The sequence below is a fragment of the Pseudophryne corroboree genome, unplaced genomic scaffold (assembly GCF_028390025.1).
Source record: "Pseudophryne corroboree isolate aPseCor3 unplaced genomic scaffold, aPseCor3.hap2 scaffold_543, whole genome shotgun sequence".
NCBI lineage: Eukaryota > Metazoa > Chordata > Amphibia > Anura > Myobatrachidae > Pseudophryne > Pseudophryne corroboree.
In genome coordinates this window covers 359,814-381,225 of record NW_026970144.1, presented here as the reverse complement: position 1 = coordinate 381,225, position 21,412 = coordinate 359,814, and the positions used below count along the sequence as shown (strand labels likewise).

Sequence of the window (21,412 nt, the reverse complement as noted above, 5' to 3'; positions counted from 1 at the left end):
AGGATAGGGTGGCCCTTCATGTTCGAAACCCTTGCTCACTTTGGCTTTCAGGGGGAATTTCTTGCAGGGATTCAGGCCTTGTACACGAATCCCTCCGCCAGGGTTTCCGTGAATGGAGTGCAGTCAGACCCTTTGGACATCTCCAACGGTCAAAAAAAGGGGGTTTGTGGGAGCCGCACCGGTCTAGCAACAATTTTTGTACGAAAAGTAATGAGTAATGTCCTCTGAGAAACTGAATTTTATGTTATAGAATTGCTTCAGATTAAGGTAACTGTGCATATAAGATGGTATATCTTCTAAGGTGCACTAAATATAGTTACCATTCAGTGGTGCTCCCATGAGTCAAAAAATATAGTGAGAAAAATACCAAAAAAGAAATGGAAAAAGAAGTAGACTCTTGTTTGGAAGCACTCTAACTCAGAGGAACTAAGTTGTGTACATGTCTTAGGCTGGTAAAATCATGATTTTATTGAATTCCTATTAAAATATAGAATTATCGGAGTTCAAAACTAGTTCTGTGTGATTCAAGACTATGTGCAAAAATATCTATGTCAATTTAATGGATAATTAGCGAAAATTGCTTATAATATAATGTAAGCCGGACAAACTTTAGAATTCACAAAAAAAGGGTGGGACACCTACTAGTCTCAATGGTGTCTGTCAGATTAATATATATGAATATAATATATGACCATCATTCATACTGCAAAAATCCCAAATGGAAAAAGTAGTTGCAGGGAATTAAATCATGGGTCATATGAATCCGAGTACCCATCTGTGACTTAGACTTGGGCAGCAAAATTTATTTGCAGTACCAGGATGTTCCAAGGTGGTCTCCCATCAGAGTACTGGTCCGGCCCTCCACTGCTTAGCTTCCAAGATCGGAAGAGATTGGGCATCTCCAGTGGGGTATGTCCGCAATTTCTTAAGCTAGCCCTTACATGTGTCACTTTGTATTAGAAATGAAATCGTTCATATTTTCAACAAGAAAAATGAAAAAGGGGGACAGACACACATTTAGACGGCAGGCTCAAAAAGTGCAGATTGGATATGACAATTATATGGCAAGAAAGTATCAAAGCCATAAATATCCAATCACAGTGAATTCTTCCTTATTTGTATTGTACTATACACCAGTTAATTGTATATAGATAACAAAACCACGTCCTGTGATCAAGCCTATCAGCGAAACGTACGTCAGGACCCACATGGTCACGTGGTGCGCACACGTGGCCTGGAAGCCGGATCATCACAGCCTGTTACCAGGCAACCACACACGCCGCGGAAGTTAGCGGCTACTTTCACCCGCCGGAGCTCGATTACGGGCACAAGAGAGGCGGACACTGGCATAAAATTCTACCTCAGTGTCTGGAACCCGCTAGCGGCAGGACGCAGCAATATTCCCCCCATCCGCTGGAGCTCGATCTCGGGCAGGAGCTGCGGGGATTAGCTGCATCTATCCCGTCCTACATTCCCACTGCTTGCACCAGAAAATCTTGGAAGCTAAGCAGTGGAGGGCCGGACCAGTACTCGGATGGGAGACCACCTTGGAACATCCTGGTACTGCAAATAAATTTTGCTGCCCAAGTCTAATCACAGATGGGTACTCGGATTCATATGACCCATGATTTAATTCCCTGCAACTACTTTTTCCATTTGGGATTTTTGCAGTATGAATGATGGTCATATATTATATTCATATATATTAATCTGACAGACACCATTGAGACTAGTAGGTGTCCCACCCTTTTTTTGTGAATTATAAAGTTTGTCCGGCTTACATTATATTATAAGCAATTTTCGCTAATTATCCATTAAATTGACATAGATATTTTTGCACATAGTCTTGAATCACACAGAACTAGTTTTGAACTCCGATAATTCTATATTTTAATAGGAATTCAATAAAATCATGATTTTACCAGCCTAAGACATGTACACAACTTAGTTCCTCTGAGTTAGAGTGCTTCCAAACAAGAGTCTACTTCTTTTTCCATTTCTTTTTTGGTATTTTTCTCAATACATCTCCAACGGTACCAGACAGGGCTGCCCACTCTCACCTCTGATCTTTGCCCTAGTAATAGAGCCATTAGCAGCCCGCATACGAACCTCACCCGATATTGGAGGGCTGGAGGTGGGGGGCTCTGTCTACAAGATCTCTCTGTTCGCAGATGACGTCCTCCTATCACTCTCGTCACCGCACACTTCTCTGCCGAACCTTTTTAAACTCCTGTCCGAATACGGACGTGTCTCGGGTTACAAAGTTAACTGGTCCAAGACGGAGGCTCTCCCCTTCCACATCCCCCCTCCCCGACTGTCCCATATGCAAAACAACTTTAAATTTTCCTGGTGCGCCTCTAAGATCCGATACTTAGGGATCTTTATTACAAGCCGCTACGGAGACTTATATAAAGAAAACTTCTCACCATTGCTTAAAAATCTTAAGGCCGACCTCCATAAATGGCAATCATTGATCATTTCCTGGCTGGGCCGTATTGTTGCCCTGAAGATGAATATCATTCCTCGTCTCCTTTATTTGTTTCAGACACTACCAGTGAAAGTCCCGGACTCGGTTTTAGCACAAATACACTCATGGTTGCTCCGCTTTGTATGGAGAAACAAGACCCCTAGGATAGGATTCTCTACCCTACGCAAACCAGTGCAGGATGGGGGCAGAGGTTTCCCAGACATCCGTCTTTACTATCTGGCTACCCACCTCAGTCAGGCGGTGGCTTGGTTCGCCCCTACGCAGTCTTTACGTTGGCTTCAGCTGGAAACGGCGCTTAGCCACACTTCGTCTCTATCGTCTCTACTCTTATCTCCTCCTAGAACCAGATCTCCCCATTTACAATTGCACCCTGTGTTGGAATTCACTTGCCAGACTTGGGACTATTGCACGCGCCATTTTCGCTTGCGGTCATCCCCCTCGGCGCTAACCCCCCTGTGGGACAACCCTTCTTTCGCCCCGGGTCATTCTCTGGCCCGTTCGCGGCCATGGGTGGAACATAACATCCGATTTGTTCAAGACGTGCTGTCCAAGGGTACCTGTGCACCTCTACCGGAGATCATGTCAAAATATGACTTCCCGGATGCTAATCCTTTTATCTATCTCCAGGTGAGACATTTTGTCTCTTCTCTATCGAATCCGTCCCCGTTCCAACCTTTCTCCACCTTGGAATCCCTCTGCTACCACAAACCACTAGCCCGAGGAATCATCTCCCTACTGTATTCCCTTCTCCAGACATGGGACCAGACGTTGACCCCGGCTTTTATACTCCAGTGGGAACGGGACTTAGGCCCGTTGCCGACTGACTATGATTGGTCGGACGTCTTCACTGCGGTCGCGAAGTCCTCAATCTCAACCCTAGTAAAGGAAAATGCATATAAAATCTTATATAGGTGGTATTTTGTCCCCTCTAGACTTCACAAAATGTTTCCCTCCTCATCGCCCATGTGCTGGAGAGGATGCGGAGGGCATGGCTCTTTCCTCCACATATAGTGGACATGCCCTAAAATCACTCTATTTTGGGACTCAGTCACACACCTGATGAGAGTTGTGCTCCAGACCCAGATACACAAAGACCCTTGGTCTTTTCTGCTAGGCCTCCCCATTGCTAACGCACCTCCAAACTCTGGTAAACTACTGACACAAATCCTAAACGCAGCCCGGTGCTCAATTGCTCTCCACTGGAAACAGAGGGAGCCCCCCCCCCCTATACAACAGGTCATCAATAAAGTATGGTACTTTGCAAGCATGGAAAAAATCACGGCATACCTTCATAATAGATCTTACCAGTACCTCCTGATATGGGAATTATGGTTCGACTCTCAGACATCTGCAAGTAGATCACGACCCCCTGGGGGCTCGATGGCTCTCCTACTATAATTTCTATAATCTCCTAATCGGTCGAGTAGACTTGGGTTTACCTTTAGCATACCCCTTTCGTGTCCTTCAAGTAGTACTCTTCAATCTGTTCTGACACCAGGAGCGCAGTTGGCGGAATCTGGGGACGCATCAGCGGCCCCACTAACCCTGTTTCTCTCCCCCCCCCCCCTCCCACTCTACTCCCTTCCCATCTTACCCGTCTCTTCTTCTCGCTCTTTCTCTTTAATCTTTTTCTTTTTATTGCTATAATATTGAGTTTAAGATTCGGTTCCCGCCCAATCGAATAACCTCTGTATACCCATCACTGTTTCTCGTACCAAAAACAATTTTAATTTCTTTTTCTGTTTTACATTATGGGAACCGTATATCCTTTGTCTTAAGGTTATATCACTGCTTTGAGTAGTATATTGTTATATTGTCAAAACGTAACGGTTCACCCCACATGTGGGGGGAAGTTATTGTAATGTCTATAACCTGAAAATGTAAATAAACAATTTAAAAAAAAAAAAAATAAGTGTCCTGACGGCTGGACAGGGGTCACTACACTAAATTGAAGCATTTGCCTGGAGGTGAAACTACCTTCTATTTATATGGTACCACTATAATCTACTTCCTCTCAGTCTACATGCAGAGCCCAGTATCAAGTATCGTCTGAGTACAGCTCATTACACTCTGAATACAACCTAACAGTATATTATTTTGTGGATTTATCGACTGAATATATTTTGCCTTTTGTGTCTCTCTGTGCTGAGTACTTCACGTCTGTGATCACACTGACCTCTAGTGGAATATCTTGGTTATTACTGTGTTATTTGAGTTGCATTACATCAGGTTTACTTTAAATTTTGGCTCGGATACCCCCGTCACCCCGACTAAGAATGTCATTTTGAACGGAGTCATCTTGATGTAACCTCCTGACAGCGTACCTTTTATTTATAGATCATTTGTATTTTCCTATCCCTGAGAGGTCAGTCTCTTTGTAGTCAGCTTACTATTCCTCCAAAAAAGGTTAAAAGGTACCAAATCGGCCCCGCCTGTCCATCTCTTTGGTACCTCGAATTCAGGTGGTCCTTTTGAGACCACTACAACATCATCTGCTTCTTCTTGTCAGACGCACAGCCCAGCTGTAATGGCTGAAGACGTCTTAAGACACTCTAGATGGTCCTGTTACTTTACGCTCTAAACATTCTATGTTATCTGCATTTAACGACTGAAATAACCTCAGAACTTAACTCTAATATTCAAGCTTTGAGGTCAGATATCAGTGAGATTGGCACTCGTACAGACTAAGATGAAAGAGATTGTTGTGTCTCACAAAGATCTGATTTCAGCGCATGACACCCTTCAGGAAGACCCCGGTCTCTATTCGTGATAAAGTAATTGATTAAGAAGACAGGTCTCGGAGAAATAATATCAGAATAATGGGCGTTCCGGATTCTGTTACAAATGCTGAGCTTTATGATTATGCCACGGTTCTCTTTTCAGAAACTTCCACCAAAGGTTTCTGCCGCTGACCTTCTTATTGATAGGATCCATAGATCCCAAAGTCCAAACAGGCCCCTATCCAAGCACCGAGGGACACTCTGCTCAGGGTCCACTTTTATCATATTAAAGAACGCATTCTAGAGGCTGCTTTGTCTTCCTCATCCACAGCTGAGTGCCTGGATAATCTGCAGATATTTCTCCTGCTATTCTGAAAAAGTGGAACATTCCTGTTGACAGTCCTTCATGACACTTAACCTAAACCAATCCCGCAGGAGTTGTCTTCCGTCTCGAAGTAATATGCTAAAGTAGCAAGACTTTTGCAGACACTCAGAGTTTGTTTCCTACTGTAACATGTGCCAACTGGGACTAAGTTACTGGGCATGGATCTATGTTTGGGACAGATTTATTTGCTCCTGTTATTAGTTTAAAACATATATTTTTTACTCTTTATTTCCTGTTCTATATAATTGCTATATGGTCTGAAATTCTTTCCACTGTCACGTTTCAGAATACCTTTCTAGAATGCTTAGGTGTTCAGGCAAAGCATGACTGATTCGTCTTTAACATCTTGTTGCTCTTATAACAGTGTTGGTAGTACATAAACTGGACATGTTCTTGGCCTTTACCTCCTTTGGTTACATTGAGATTAAGAATAGTAGTACAGTATGTTATGCTATATTTGATATTTCTTTGTAGAATTATTACTATGATGACTAGATTTTGCACTCTCGTATGGCTACTTGGGGTAGTCGGTGGATTTCCCTTTTAGGCCCGACCGCCACCTTTTTCTACCTTTCTGTCACGGTTCCCTAGTGACGGAATCTCTAGCTCCTTTATGGACGCTATTTCTGTTTGTCTCCCATTTTTGTTCCCTATTTTATTTCTTCTGTTATTTGATAGTTTGAAGTATGCACATGTCCTACAGACTCTAATGGACTTTACACAGATGATCCTAGATGTTTCATTCCATGATCTGATCTCTCTATCACGGTGACGTTTTTAATTCTTAATGTAAAAGGTCTTAATTCTCCTCATAAGAGACGTCTTGCAATAAAATATTTTGCTGACCAGAAGGCGGCGGTGGTAGACATTCAGGAATCACATGTTCCATTGCACTTTCCCCCTCAGTTTACCAATAACTACCCAGCATACTATATCTCCTGTGGTGTATCCATCCTTTCTAATAGATCCTGCCCCTTTCACCTGGAAAGCAAGTGGGTGGATTGCAATGGTAGATATTAGATTCTAGTTGGGAAAATTCATTATAAATATGTCACCCTCACTTCTCTCTATGCCCCTAATGTCAGACAGCCCCGATTACTTAGAGAAATAATAGGATTTTGGTTACCTACCGGTAAATACTTTTCTCGTAGTCCGTAGAGGATGCTGGGGTCCATATTAGTACCATGGGGTATAGATGGATCCACCAGGAGCCATTGGCACTTTAAGAGTTTAATAGTGTGGGCTGGCTCCTCCCTCTATGCCCCTCCTACGAGACTCAGTCTAGAAACTGTGCCCGAGGAGACGACATACTTCGAGAAAAGGAAATACACAGATAGTGGTGAGATTCATACCAGCTCACACAACAAGGCAAATCCGGCTAACATGCCGGAAAACTCAGCAACAGCTGAAACAGTACTGAAACAGTAAAGAACGCAGAACTTACTTAGGAACCAGGCAGTACTGAACCAAAAAACCACTGCAGGATAAAGAAGCACTGGGCGAGCGGCCAGCATCCTCTACGGACTACGAGAAAAGGATTTACCTGTAGGTAATTAAAATCCTATTTTCTCTTACGTCCTAGAGGATGCTGGGGTCCATATTAGTACCATGGGGATGTACCAAAGCACCCAGAATGGGCGGGATAGCGCGCAGGCTCCTGCAGAACTGCATGACCAAACTTGAGGTCATTAGAGGCCAAAGTATCTAACTTGTAAAACTTCGCAAACGTGTTCGACCCAGACCAAGTAGCCGCTCGGCAAAGCTGAGACACCCCGGAGAGCCGCCCAGGAAGAACCCACTTTACGAGTGGAGTGGGCCTTAACATATTTTGGACACGGCAATCCTGCCGTAGAACATGCATGCTGGATGGTGAACCTGATCCAGCGAGAAATATTCTGCTTAGTAGCAGGACACCCAATTTTCTTGGGATCATACAGGACAAACAGAGAGTCCGACTTTCTGTGACGAGCAGACCTCTTCACATAGATCTTCAAAGCCCTCACAACATCTAAGGCCTTTGAAGCAATTGAGGAGTCAGTAGCCACTGGCACCACAATAGGTTGGTTGATATGAAAAGCCAACACAACCTTAGGAAGGAATTGTTGACGTGTCCTGAGTTCCGCCCTAGGTACTTTTACAGGACAAAGCCCCCAAATCAGACACATGTTGCACAGAAGCTAATGCCAACAAAATGACAGCCTTCCACGTGAGAAACTTGACCTCAACCTCCTGTAGAGGCTCAAACCCCTTTGATTGCAGAAAATGCAACACCATGTCCAAATCCCAGGGTGCCGTCGGCGCCACACAGGGAGGCTGGATGTGCAGAACCCCTTCAAAAAGATCTGAACCTCAGAGAGGGCAGCCAATTGTTTCTGGAAGAAAATGGATAAAGCCGAAATCTGTACCTTGAGGGATCCCAATCTCAGGCTCATATCCACTCCTGCTTGCAGGAATAGGAGAAACCGTCCAAGATGAAACTCTACCGCAGGAAACTTCATGGATTCACACCAAGACACATATTTTTTCCAAATGCGATGGTAATGTTTAAACGTTACCCCCTTCCTAGCCTGTATCAGGGTAGGAATAACTGCAATCGGAATACCCTTTCGAGCTAAGATCTGGCGCTCAACCGCCATGCCGTCAAACGTAGCCGTGGTAAGTCCTGATAAGCGAACGGCCCCTGTATTAGAAGATCCTCCTGAAGAGGCAGAGGCCCTGGATCTTCCAGCAGTAGATCCAGCAGATCCACATACCAAGCCCTCCTTGGCCAGTCTGGAGCAATGAGGATTGCCAGAACCTTTGTTCTTCTTACAAGCTGTAGAACTCTTGGAATGAGAGGAAGTGGAGGGAACACATACACTGGCGGGAATACCCACGGTGTTACTGGTGCTTCCACTGCCACTGCTTGTGGGTCTCTCGACCTGGAACAGTACCTCTGCAGCTTCTTGTTGAGGCAGGAGGCCATCATGTCTATGTGGGGAACCACCCACCAACCGGATACCTCCTCGAACACCTCCGGGTGGAAGTCCCATTGCCCTGGATGGAGATTGTGTCTGCAGAGGAAGTCTGCTTCCCAGTTGTCCACTCCCGGAATGAAGATTGCTGACATCGCCACCGCGTGTCTTTCTGCCCAGAGGAGGATTCTTTTCACCTCTGACATTGCAGCCCTGCTCTTCGTTCCGCCTTGTCGGTTTATGTAGGCCACGGTGGTCACATTGTCCGACTGCACCTGAACAGCCCGATCCTGTAGAAGGAGTGCTGCTTGCAGAAGGCCGTTGTACACGGCTCTTAGCTCCAGGATGTTTATTGGAAAGGATTCCTGACTTGACCACCTTCCTTGGAAGGTCTCCCATTGAGCGACTGCTCCCAAACCTCTGAGACTTGCATCCATGGTTAGAAGGATCCAGTCCTGAACCCCGAACCTTCGGTCCTCTGGAAGGTGAGGCAGTTGCAGCCACCAGAGGAGTGAAATCCTTGCTTTCGGCGACAGACGTATCCTCTGGTGCATATGTAGGTGAGATCCCGACCACTGGTCCGGGAGATCCAGTTGAAAGGACCAAGCATGAAACCTTCCGTACTGCAGAGCCTCGTATAAGGCAACAATCTTCCCCAGAAGGCGGACGCACTGATGAACCAATACCTGGGTAGGATTCAAGACATCCCGGACCATTGACTGTACCAACGTTTTCTCCACCGGGAGAAACACCCTCTGCACCTCCGTGTCGAGGATCATCCCCAAGAAAGAGAGCCTCCTTGTCGGCTCCAGATGAGACTTGGGAAGGTTCAGGATCCAACCGTGCTCCCAGAGCAGATGCTTCGTGAGATCAATGGACCTTAACAACTTCTCCCTGGATGATGCCTTGATCAGCAGGTTGTCCAGATATAGAATTATGTTCACCCCCTGCTTGCGGAGAACCATCATCTCTGCCATCACCTTGGTGAAGACCCACGGTGCTGTGGAGAGACCGAATGGCAGTGCTTGAAACTGATAGTGATCGTCTAACAGTGCAAACCTGAGATAAGCCTGATGCGGCGACCAAATCGGAATGTGGAGATATGCATCCTTGATGTCCAGGGACACCAGGAACTCCCCCTCTGCCAGACCTGAGATCACCACTCTCAGAGGCTCCATTTTGAACTTGAACTCCCTTAGAGAAGGGTTTAACAATTTCAAGTTCAAAACTGGCCTGACCGAACTATCCGGTTTCGATACCACAAAAAGGTTCAAATAGTAACCCTTGTTCAGCTGATGAGGCGGAACTGGAACAATGACTTCTGACATTACCAACTTTTTTATGGCTTCCAGAAGGATTTCCCTGTCAGCCGGCAAGCCTGACCAGAATCGGTGAGGTGGAAGAGTTTGAAACTCCAGCCTATACCCCCGGTACACAATATCCAGTACCCAGGGATCTAGGCCGGATGACATCCAGACGTGGCTGAAATGTCGGAGTCTCGCTCCCTCCTGACCGACTTCCAGGCTGGGCGGTCCACCATCATGCTGAAGATTTTGAGGCACCAGAAGCAGGCTTCTGGTCCTGGGAACCTGCAGGTGCAGGTTTCTTGGATTTGGCTCGACCACCTCTAAAGAAGGTGTGAGAGGCTTTGTTCTTTCTAGTACTAGCGGGTCGAAAGGACTGTGACGTAAGGTTTCTTCGTAGCCGGTGCAGTGCAGCTGAGGGAAGAAAAGGAGACTTACCCGCGGTAGCCGTGGCAATCCACGCATCCAGCGCCTCCCCAAAAAGAGCCTGACCTGTATAGGGTAGGTTCTCCACACTTTTCCTGGATTCCGCGTCCACAGACCACTGGCGCAGCCAGAGACCCTTGTGAGCCGAGACGGACGTGGCGGAGATCCCCGCAGCCATGGAACCCAGATCCTTCATGGATTCTACCAGGAACCCTGCAGAATCTTGTATGTTACGTAAAAACAAATCAACGTCACCTTTATCCATCATAGTCAAGTCCTCCTGCAGAGTGATTGACCACTTTGCTATTGCTTTTCAAATCCATGCACAGGCAACAGTGGGCCGCAGTATCACCCCCGTAGCCGTGTAAATGGATTTGAGCGTAGCATCAACCTAGCGATCTGCTGGGTCTTCCAACGCGGTGGATCCCGGGATAGGTAAGACCACCTGCTTTGACAGCATGGAGACAGACGCGTCAACTATAGGCGGGGTATCCCATTTTTTTCTATCATCCTCCGGGAAGGGAAAAGCAACCAGAACCCTTTTAGGGATGTGGAATTTTTTCTCCGGGTTTTCACAGGATTTTTCAAAGATAGCATTTAATTCCTTAGATGCAGGGAAGGTGAGTGGGTCTTTCTTGCTATCCGTGAAAAAGGCCTCCTCAACCTGCTCAGGGGTTGTGTCAGCAATATTCAACACATCCCGAGGGAACAGGACCGGGCCATACAGCCATCGAGGACTGTAATACCTGAGTGGCAGTTTCAGTCCTAGCAACACGGTCAGAAATCTGAGAAATAGTCCCCTAAGAGAGGCTAACCACTCCGGTTCCCTAGCTGGGTTCTACGCTACAACAGTGCAATCCTGATTACATGGGATGGGATCTTCCTGAGAAGATAAATCCTCTGCAGCATATGAGACAGAGTCTCTAGACATGGCTGCTTGTACACCCCACACACCCCACATACACACAGGGTAAAGGGAAGACAGTCCCCCCCCCCCTCCCCAAGAATGGCAGAGAGACGCAGAGATTGGAGCCAACCCACACACAGCGCATCACAGGTATAGGGAGACCCCAAACCAGCGCTGACTGTGTCCATTAATAGGTGACCCTGCCTATATACAGCCTCCCCCCCTTCTACCGTACAGATATCTGGAGTTGCTCTGGAGGGACTGCTCTTCACAGGCAGCGTGGATGCAGACAGGAAAATGGCACTGAACGCTGCTGGGTCCGCTCTGAGAAGCTCCGCCCCCGTAATGGCGTTGTCTTCCCGCTCTTGAAGATTATACTGGCCAAAGGATTTTTGGTGCTGGCTGAGATCCAGGGACACCGACAGGCTGTGTGGTCAGTATAGGGTGTAGGCGTCGGCTCAGGGCACCCCACACAATGCCGCACCAAGTGCTGCTGAGCCCCGGAGCGCAGTTATTACTGCGCTCCCTACCCTGTTGCCGCCATCTTCACATCGGCTCCACGCTTGCCAGGGGCCGATGACTTTTCAGCTCTGTAAGGGGTTGGCGGCATGCTGCTGGGGTGAGCGTTCCCCTGTGGCGGGGAGCGATCTATCCCCTCTGGAGCTCAGTGTCTAGTCAGCGGAGACAGTGGCTCAGACCCCGCAGGGCGGACACTGCTCCTCCCCTCAGTCCCTCGATGCAGGGAGACTGTTGCCAGCAGCCTCCCTGTAATATAAAAACTCTAAGAAAAACTTTTACTAAGAAAGCTCTGTAGAGCTCCCCTAGTTGTGACCGACTCCTCCGGGCACATTTTCTAAACTGGGTCTGGTGGGGGGGGGCGTGGAGGGAGGAGCCAGCCCACACTGTTGGACTCTTGCGGTGCCGGTGGCTTCTGGTGGGCCCATCTATGCCCCATGGTACTAATATGGACCCCAGCATCCTCTAGAACGTAAGAGAAAAGTGGTTTAAATACAGACCGGCGTGTGCTAATAGAGACACTCTCAGGGCATGTAATACCATAGGCAGAGGTAATGCTAGCACACAGTATGGCTGCTGGAGACACACAGTGACATGATGTGAGAGGAGAGCAGGAGTATAATAGGGGCTGATGGCTCCTGATGTATGAGATACACCAGAGAGTGTGGGGAGGAGACTGGTCAGATCTCTGGGCTGGTATCACACAGTGACATGATGTGAGAGGAGAGCAGGAGTATAATAGGGGCTGATGGCTCCTGATGTATGAAATACACCAGAGAGTGTGGGGAGGAGACTGGTCAGATCTCTGGGCTGGTAACACACAGTGACATGATGTGAGAGGAGAGCAGGAGTATAATAGGGGCTGATGGCTCCTGATGTATGAGATACACCAGAGAGTGTGGGGAGGAGACTGGTCAGATCTCTGGGCTGGTATCACACAGTGACATGATGTGAGGGGGAGAGCAGGAGTATAATAGGGGCTGATGGCTCCTGATGTTTGAGATACACCAGAGAGTGTGGGGAGGAGACTGGCCAGATCTCTGGGCTGGTAACACACAGTGACATGATGTGAGAGGAGAGCAGGAGTATAATAGGGGCTGATGGCTCCTGATGTATGGGATACACCAGAGAGTATGGGGAGGAGACTGGTCAGATCTCTGGGCTGGTAACACACAGTGACATGATGTGAGGAGGAGGCCAGGAGTATAATAGGGGCTGATGGCTCCTGATGTATGAGATGCACCAGAGAGTGTGGGGAGGAGACTGGTCAGATCTCTGGGCTGGTAACACATAGTGACATGATGTGAGGGGGAGAGCAGGAGTATAATAGGGGCTGATGGCTCCTGATGTATGAGATACACCAGAGAGTGTGGGGAGGAAACTCAGATCTCTGGGCTGGTAACACACACAGTGATATGATGTGAGGGGGAGAGCAGGAGTATAATAGGGGCTGATGGCTCCTGATATATGATACACCAAAGAGTGTGGGGAGGAGACTGGTCAGATCTCTGGGCTGGTAACACACAGTGACATGATGTGAGGGGGAGAGCAGGAGTATAATAGGGGCTGATGGCTCCTGATGTATGAGATACACCAGAGAGTGTGGGGAGGAGACTGGCCAGATCTCTGGGCTGGTAACACACAGTGACATGATGTGAGGAGGAGAGCAGGAGTATAATAGGGGCTGATGGCTTCTGATGTATGAGATATACCAGAGAGTGTGGGGAGGAGACTGGTCAGATCTCTGGGCTGGTAACACACAGTGACATGATGTGAGGGGGAGAGCAGGAGTATAATAGGGGCTGATGGCTCCTGACTTCCCACTGGGAAATACATATTCCTCATTAGTTTGTACTGACAGAGGAGGGTGTAGGATAAGAGATTGCTGTAGTGACTGAGCAAGGAGAATATATGACTCTTTTCTGTAATAATTGTTTATTACTCACCTGTGCTGATATCTGTAGGGATCGCCTCCTCCTTACACTGCTGATCACCTCTCACATATGTCTCTTCTTCTCCCTCTATATCTTCTGCCTTCATATCAGTCACATCGGTCTCTTCTTCTCCCTCTATATCGTCTGCCTTTATATCAGTCACATACTTTGCTTCTTCTTCCTCTATATCTTCTGCCTTCATATCAGTCACATACGTCTCTTCTTCTCCCTCTATATCATCTGCCTTTATATCAGTCACATACTTCGCTTCTTCTTCCTCTATATCTTCTGCCTTTATATCAGTCACATACGTCTCTTCTTCTCCCTCTATATCTTCTGCCTTTATATCAGTCACATACTTCGCTTCTTCTCCCTCTAGATCTTCTGCCTTTATATCAGTCACATATGTCTCTTCTTCTCCCTCTGTATCTTCTGTTTTAATATCAGTCACATACGTCTCTTCTTCTCCCTCTATATCTTCTGCCTTTATATCAGCCACATACGTCGCTTCTTGTCCCTCTATATCTTCTGCCTTTATATCAATCACATCCGTCTCTTCTTCTCCCTCTATATCTTCTGCCTTCATATCAGTCACATACGTCTCTTCTTCTCCCTCTATATCTTCTGCCTTTATATCAGTCACATATGTCTCTTCTTCTCCCTCTATATCTTCTGCCTTTATATCAGTCACATACGTCTCTTCTTCTCCCTCTATATATTCTGCCTTTATATCAGTCACATACGTCTCTTCTTCTCCCTCTATATCTTCTGCCTTTATATCATTCACATACGTCTCTTCTTCTCCCTCTATATCTTCTGCCTTTATATCAGTCACATAGGTCTCTTCTTCTCCCTCTATATCTTCTGCCTTTATATCAGTCACATATGTCTCTTCTTCTCCCTCTATATCTTCTGCCTTTATATCAGTCACATACGTCTCTTCTTCTCCCTCTATATCTTCTGTAATATCAGATAGACGTTCTACCTAAAAAAAAAATAGGATTTTAATACCTACCGGTAAATCCTTTTCTATGAGTCCATAGAGGATGCTGGGGACACCAAAAGAACTAAGGGGTATAGATGGGATCCGCAGGAGACATGGGCACTTTAAAACTTTCAAAGGGGCGTGACCTGGCTCCTTCCTCTATATCCCTGTCCAGACTCAGTTTGGAACTGTGCCCAGAGAGACGGACATTTCGTGGAAAGGAATTTACAACAACAAGGTGAGCATAATACCAGCTCATGCCATAAACATGCTGTATAACATGGCATTCAACTGAACACGTCAACAGACATGAACCAAAAAAGTTCAGCGACTAGCTGAAGAACTCCAACACAACCTGTGTGCAACCAAAACGAAACTGCAGATACAATACGCACTGGGACGGGCGCCCAGCATCCTCTACGGACTCATAGAAAAGGATTTACCGGTAGGTATTAAAATCCTATTTTCTATTTCGTCCTAGAGGATGCAGGGAACACCAAATGAAACAATGGGTTATACCAAAGATCTATAGCGGGCGGGAGAGTGCGGATGACTCTGCAGCACCGAATTACCAAACTTTAGGTCCTCATCGGCCAAGGTATCAATCTTGTAAAACTTAGCAAACGTGTTTGACCCCACCAAGTAGCAGCTCGGCAAAGCTGTAAAGACGAGACACCCCGGGCAGCCGCCCAGGATGAGCCCACTTTCCTAGTGGAGTGGACCTTAACCGAATTAGGCAATGGCAATCCTGCCGTAAAATGAGCCCGCTGAATAGTTTGACAGATCCAGCGGGCAATGGTCTGCTTAGAAGCAGGACACCCAATCTTATTGGGAGCATATAGGACCAACAGAGCCTCTGTTTTCCTAATAGGAGCCGTCCTGGCGACATAAATCTTCAAGGCTCTGACCACATCCAGAGACCTAGACTCAGCCAAACAGCCAGTAGCCACTGGCACCACAATAGGCTGGTTGATATGAAAAGAGGAAACCACCTTTGGCAGGAATTGTTGCGGAGTCCTCAATTCTGTTCTATCCTCATGGAAAATCAAATAAGGGCTCTTGTGAGACAAGGCCGCCAACTCAGACACCTGCCTAGCGTATAAAATGACCACTTTCCAAGTGAGGAATTTCAACTCCACCTTACGTACCAATGTGATTGAAGGAACGTTAACACCACGTTAAGGTCCCAAGGTGCCACCGGAGGCACAAAGGGAGGTTGAATGTGCAACACCCCTTTTACAAAAGTCTGGACCTCAGGAAGTGAGGCCAACTGTTTCTGAAAGAAAATTGACAATGCAGAAATCTGCACCTTTATGGAGCCTAATTTCAGGCCCGCATCAACTCCATTTTGTAGAAAATGGAGAAAACGTCCAAGGTCAAATTTCGCCACTGGACCTTTCTTGGACTCGCAACAGGAAATATATTTCCTCCAAATACGGTGATAGTGCTTCGACGTTACACCGTTCCTAGCAAGGATCAGAGTAGGTATGACTTCATCGGGAATACCCTTTTTAGCTAAAATCTGGCGTTCAATCGCCATACCATCAAACGTAGCCGCTGTAACTTGTGATAGACGAACGGCCCCTGGTGTAGCAGGTCCTCGCGAAGAGGAAGAGACCAAGCCTCTTCTATTAGTAATGCCCGAAGATCCGGGTACCAAATTCTCCTTGGCCAGTCTGGAACCACAAGGAGTACTGGAACCTTTGTTATTTTCAAGATCCTCAGAACCTTTGGTATGAGAGGAAGCGGAGGGAATATGTACACCAACGGAAACACCCATGGTGTCGCCAGTGCATCCACTGCCGCAGCCTGAGGGTCCCTGGACCTGCAACAATACCTCAGAAGTATCTTGTTAAGGAGAGATGCCATCATGTCTATATGGGGACCCCCCCCCCCAAAGACTTGTCATTTGTGTGAAGACCTCTTTATGGAGGCCCCACTCCCCTGGATGGAGATCGTGTCTGCTGAGGAAGTCTGCTTCCCAGTTGTCCACTCCTGGAAGGAACACGGCCGCCCTGACGGTTTATGTACGCCACAGCCGTGACATTGTCCGATTGGATTAGGACAGGCAGATTTTGAAGAAGATGTTTCGCTTGTAGAAGGCCGTTGTAAATGGCCCTCAACTACAGAACGTTTATGTGAAGATGAGTTTCCTGATTTGGCCATCTTCCTTGGAAGTTTTCCCCTGTGTGACTGCTCCCCAACCTCGGAGACTTGCATCCGTGGTTACTAGGATCCAGTCCTGGATCCCGAACCTACGTCCCTCCAAGAGGTGAGAGCTTTGGAGCCACCACAGGAGTGATATTCTGGTGTGTGGAGACAAAACTATTCTCCGGTGCATATGAAGGTGAGACCCTGCCCACTTGTCCAACTGAAATAGTCTGGCATGGAACCTCCCAAACTGGAGGGCCTTGTATGCCGCCACCTTTTATCCCAGCAACCGAATGCATTGATGGATAGAGACCGTTGCTGGTTTCAGGATGAGTTTTAGCAAACTCTGAATTTCCAGAGCTTTCTCCATGGGAAGGAACACTCGCTGCTGGCCCGTGTCCAGTATCATACCCAAGAACGCCAACCACGTCGTCAGGACCAACTGTGATTTTGGCAAGTTTAGGAGTCAACCATGCTGTTGAAGGATCGGCAGGGACAGTGAAATATCCTGTAGCAACCGGTCCTGGGATCTCGCTTTTATCAGGAGATCGTCCAAGTACGGGATAATTGTGACTCCTTGCTTGCGAAGGAGAACCATCATTTCCACCATCACTTTGGTGAAAATCCTCGGAGCAGTCCTGGATTGCAAATCTCAGGTAACTTTGATGAGGGGGATAGATGGGGACATGTAGGTATGCATCCTTTATGTCCAATGACACTATAAAGTCTCCCTCCTCTAGACTGGAGATCACCGCTCTGAGAGACTCCATCTTGAATTTGAATTTCTTCAGGTAGAAATTGAGAGATTTTAGATTTAGGATAGGTCTGACCAAGCCATACGGCTTCGGTACCACAAACAGGCTTGAATAAAAAACCTTCCCCCTGTTGTGCCAGGGGGACCGGGACCATCACCTGATTGTGACAGTATTTTTGTATCACTCCACAGACGAGAGCCCTGTCTGGAAACGAAACTGGTAAGGTTGATTTGAAAAACCGTCGAGGGGGAACGTCTTGAAACTCCAGTTTGTACACTTGGGACAGAATTTGCAAAACCCAAGGGTCGAGGCCCGAGCGAGCCCAGACCTGACTGAAGAGCTTTAGACTTTCCCCCACCGGCGTGGTCTCCTGTTGGGGAGACCTGGCGTCATGCGGTGGAAGTGGCAGAAGCCGGGGAGGACTTCTGCTCCTGGGAACCCGAGGAGGCGGGTGTTCTCTTACCTGTTCCCCTACCTCTGGTAGCAAGGAAGGAATTATCTCCTATGTTTATTGGGCCGAAAGGACTGCATTTGATAGTGGGGTGCCTTCTTTTGTTACGTAGGAACATAAGGCAGAAAAGACGACTTACCCGCAGTGGCCGTAGACACCAGATCAGTCAGGCCATCCCCAAATAGCTCACCACCTTTGTATGGAAGAGACTCCATATTTCTCCTGGAGTCAGCATCAGCATTCCACTGGTGAGTCCAAAGCGTTCGCCTAGCTGCTACCGACATAGCATTGGCTTTAGCACACAGAAGGCCAGAATCTCTTGCAGCCTCCTTTAAGTACGCAGCCGCGTCTCTGATATAACCAAGCGTCACTAGGATGCTATCTTTATCAAGCGTATCTAAGTCAGAAGATAAACTGTCTGCCCACTTTTCAATAGCGCTACTTACCCACGCTGAGGCAATGATAGGCCTTAGCTGTGTACCTCTGGTTGTGTAAATAGCTTTTAAGGTAGCCTCCTGCTTATGATCGGACGGTTCTTTCAGGGCCGTTGACTGAGAGGCCGGGAGAGCTACCTGTTTAGATAAGCGCGCTAGGGCTTTGTCTACTGTGGGGGCAGTCTCCCATTTTTCCCTATCAGCAAGGGGAAAGGGGTACGCCACCGTGATCCGTTTAGGAACCTGAAATTTCTTATCAGGGCATTCCCAGATTTTATCAAAGAGAGCGTTGAGTTCAAAAGAAGGTGGGAATATAACGGACCGCTTCTTTTCTTTATACATAAGGAACCTTGTTTCAGGAGTAATAGGCTCCTCTGTGACATGTAAAATGTCCTTCACTGCAACAATCATATACTGAATACTCTTTGCTAATTTTGGATCTAATCTAGAATCAGCATAGTCGACATCGGTATCCGAGTCCGTGTCGGTGCCTGTGTCAACTAACTGGTCACTACCACGTTTGTGCGACCCTGAGGGGTCTTGGACCTGCAATAAAGCGACCTCCATAGATCTCTTCCACGCTAGGTTTTGAGATTCCGTCTGTTCAAACTTCTGATTAAGAAGGGAGACATTAGCATTCAAAGTAGTCAACCAATCAGCAGTCGGCGGTGCCGACAGGGCCACCCCCATAATACTTGGTGTCCCTAACATGTTATCCCCCTGAGAGGAATAATCTGCCTCAGACATGTCGCCTATAGGGGACAGATACACAAATATAAGCCCGTAGGGAACACAGAGGGAAATAGCCAGCTCACACCCCAGCGCTAAATCACAGGTCTGTAAACACCCGTGAGTGCCTGAGAGCTGCAGCACTATTATATATATAAATAAATGTGCCCCCCTGTTTTTTAGTCCCCTGGTACTTACTGAGCAGGAGAAAGGATCAGCCTGGCTGCTGCTTGAGGAGGGAGGAAATGGCGCCGAGTATAGTGAGCAGTGAGGACGAAGCACCGCCCCCGTAATGGCGCGCTACTGTCCCGCTTTATTTAATCATTTATTTATCCTGGCGGGGGTTAGGACAGTGCCCCAGGCACTTAATGTCCCCTCTGGCCAGTATAGTGAGGTATATGCTCCCCAGGTCGCGCCCCCCCCCACGTCCTACACCCAGCGGTGGTGTCTGTGTGGGAGCATGGCGCGCACTGTGCTTTCCTCGCTGTGCGGTACCTCCGAATGCCATCAGTATGAAGAGATGTCTTCTTTCTTCTTCTACTCACCTGTCTTCTGGCTCTGAAAGGGGGTGACGGCAGGCTGTGGGAGCGAGCATCCGAGCGCACCCAGCGTTCATCTCCCCTCACGTGCAGAGGCATCCTGTCAGCAGAAGCAGAGCCCTGGAACTCATCCGAAGTAGGTCTAACTTCTCTCCCCTCAGTCCCACGAAGCAGGGAGGCTGCTGCCAGCAGTGCTCCCTGAAAATAAAAACCTAACATAAAGTCTTTTCAGAGAAACTCAGTAGCGCTCCCCGAGTGCATCCAGTCTCCTGGGCACATTTCTAAAACTGAATCTGGGGAGGGATATAGAGGGAGGAGCCAGGTCACGCCCCTGTCAAAGTCTTAAAGTGCTCATGTCTCCTGCGGATCCCGTCTATACCCCTTGGTTCTTTTGGTGTCCCCAGCATCCTCTAGGACGAAATAAAAAATAAGATTTTACTCACCGGTAAATCTATTTCTCGTAGTCCGTAGTGGATGCTGGGAACTCCGAAAGGACCATGGGGAATAGCGGCTCCGCAGGAGACTGGGCACAACTAAAGAAAGCTTTAGGTCACCTGGTGTGCACTGGCTCCTCCCACCATGACCCTCCTCCAAGCCTCAGTTAGGATACTGTGCCCGGAAGAGCTGACACAATAAGGAAGGATTTTGAATCCCGGGTAAGACTCATACCAGCCACACCAATCACACCGTATAACTCGTGATACTATACCCAGTTAAACAGTATGAAAACACTGAGCCTCTCAACAGATGGCTCAACAATAACCCTTTTGTTAACAATAACTATGTACAAGTATTGCAGACAATCCGCACTTGGGATGGGCGCCCAGCATCCACTACGGACTACGAGAAATAGAATTATCGGTAAGTAAAATCTTATTTTCTCTAACGTCCTAGTGGATGCTGGGAACTCCGAAAGGACCATGGGGATTATACCAAAGCTCCCAAACGGGCGGGAGAGTGCGGATGACTCTGCAGCACCAAATGAGAGAACTCCAGGTCCTCCTCAGCCAGGGTACCAAATTTGTAGAATTTTGCAAACGTGTTTGCCCCTGACCAAGTAGCAGCTCGGCAAAGTTGTAAAGCCGAGACCCCTCGGGCAGCGCCCAAGATGAGCCCACCTTCCTTGTGGAATGGGCTTTTACTGATTTAGGATGCGGCAGTCCAGCCGCAGAATGCGCCAGCTGAATTGTGCTACAAATCCAGCGAGCAATAGTCTGCTTAGAAGCAGGAGCACCCATCTTGTTGGGTGCATACAGGATAAATAGCGAGTCAGTTTTCCTGACTCCAGTCGTCCTGGAAACATAAATTTTCCACGCCCTGACTACGTCCAGTAACTTGGAATCCTCCAAGTCCCTTGTAGCCGCAGGCACTACAATAGGTTGGTTCAAGTGAAAGGCTGATACCACCTTAGAGAGAAACTGGGGACGAGTCCTCAATTCTGCCCTATCCATATGGAAAATCAGATAAGGGCTTTTACATGACAAAGCCGCCAATTCTGATACACGCCTGGCCGAAGCCAAGGCCAATAACATGACCACTTTCCACGTGAGATATTTTAGATCCACGGTTTTTAGTGGCTCAAACCAATGTGATTTTAGGAAACTCAACACCACGTTGAGATCCCAAGGTGCCACTGGAGGCACAAAAGGGGGCTGTATATGCAGCACTTCTTTTACAAATGTCTGAACTTCAGGTAGTGAAGCTAGTTCTTTTTGGAAGAAAATCGACAGAGCC

At 47.5% G+C, this 21,412-nt stretch overlaps 1 protein-coding gene and 1 pseudogene across 2 annotated transcripts in view; both read right to left on the bottom strand.

Moving 5' to 3' along the window:
• Nucleotides 1-21,412, bottom strand: part of LOC135032397 (zinc finger protein 585A-like) — a 76,461-nt gene that overhangs the window by 16,475 nt on the left and 38,574 nt on the right. For both annotated transcript variants that reach the window (XM_063954087.1, XM_063954088.1), the window contains exon 5: nt 13,647-14,619. In XM_063954087.1, coding sequence (XP_063810157.1) covers nt 13,647-14,619 — 973 coding nt within the window. The remainder of the gene's footprint in view (nt 1-13,646; nt 14,620-21,412) is intronic.
• Nucleotides 804-923, bottom strand: LOC135032399 (5S ribosomal RNA; annotated as a pseudogene).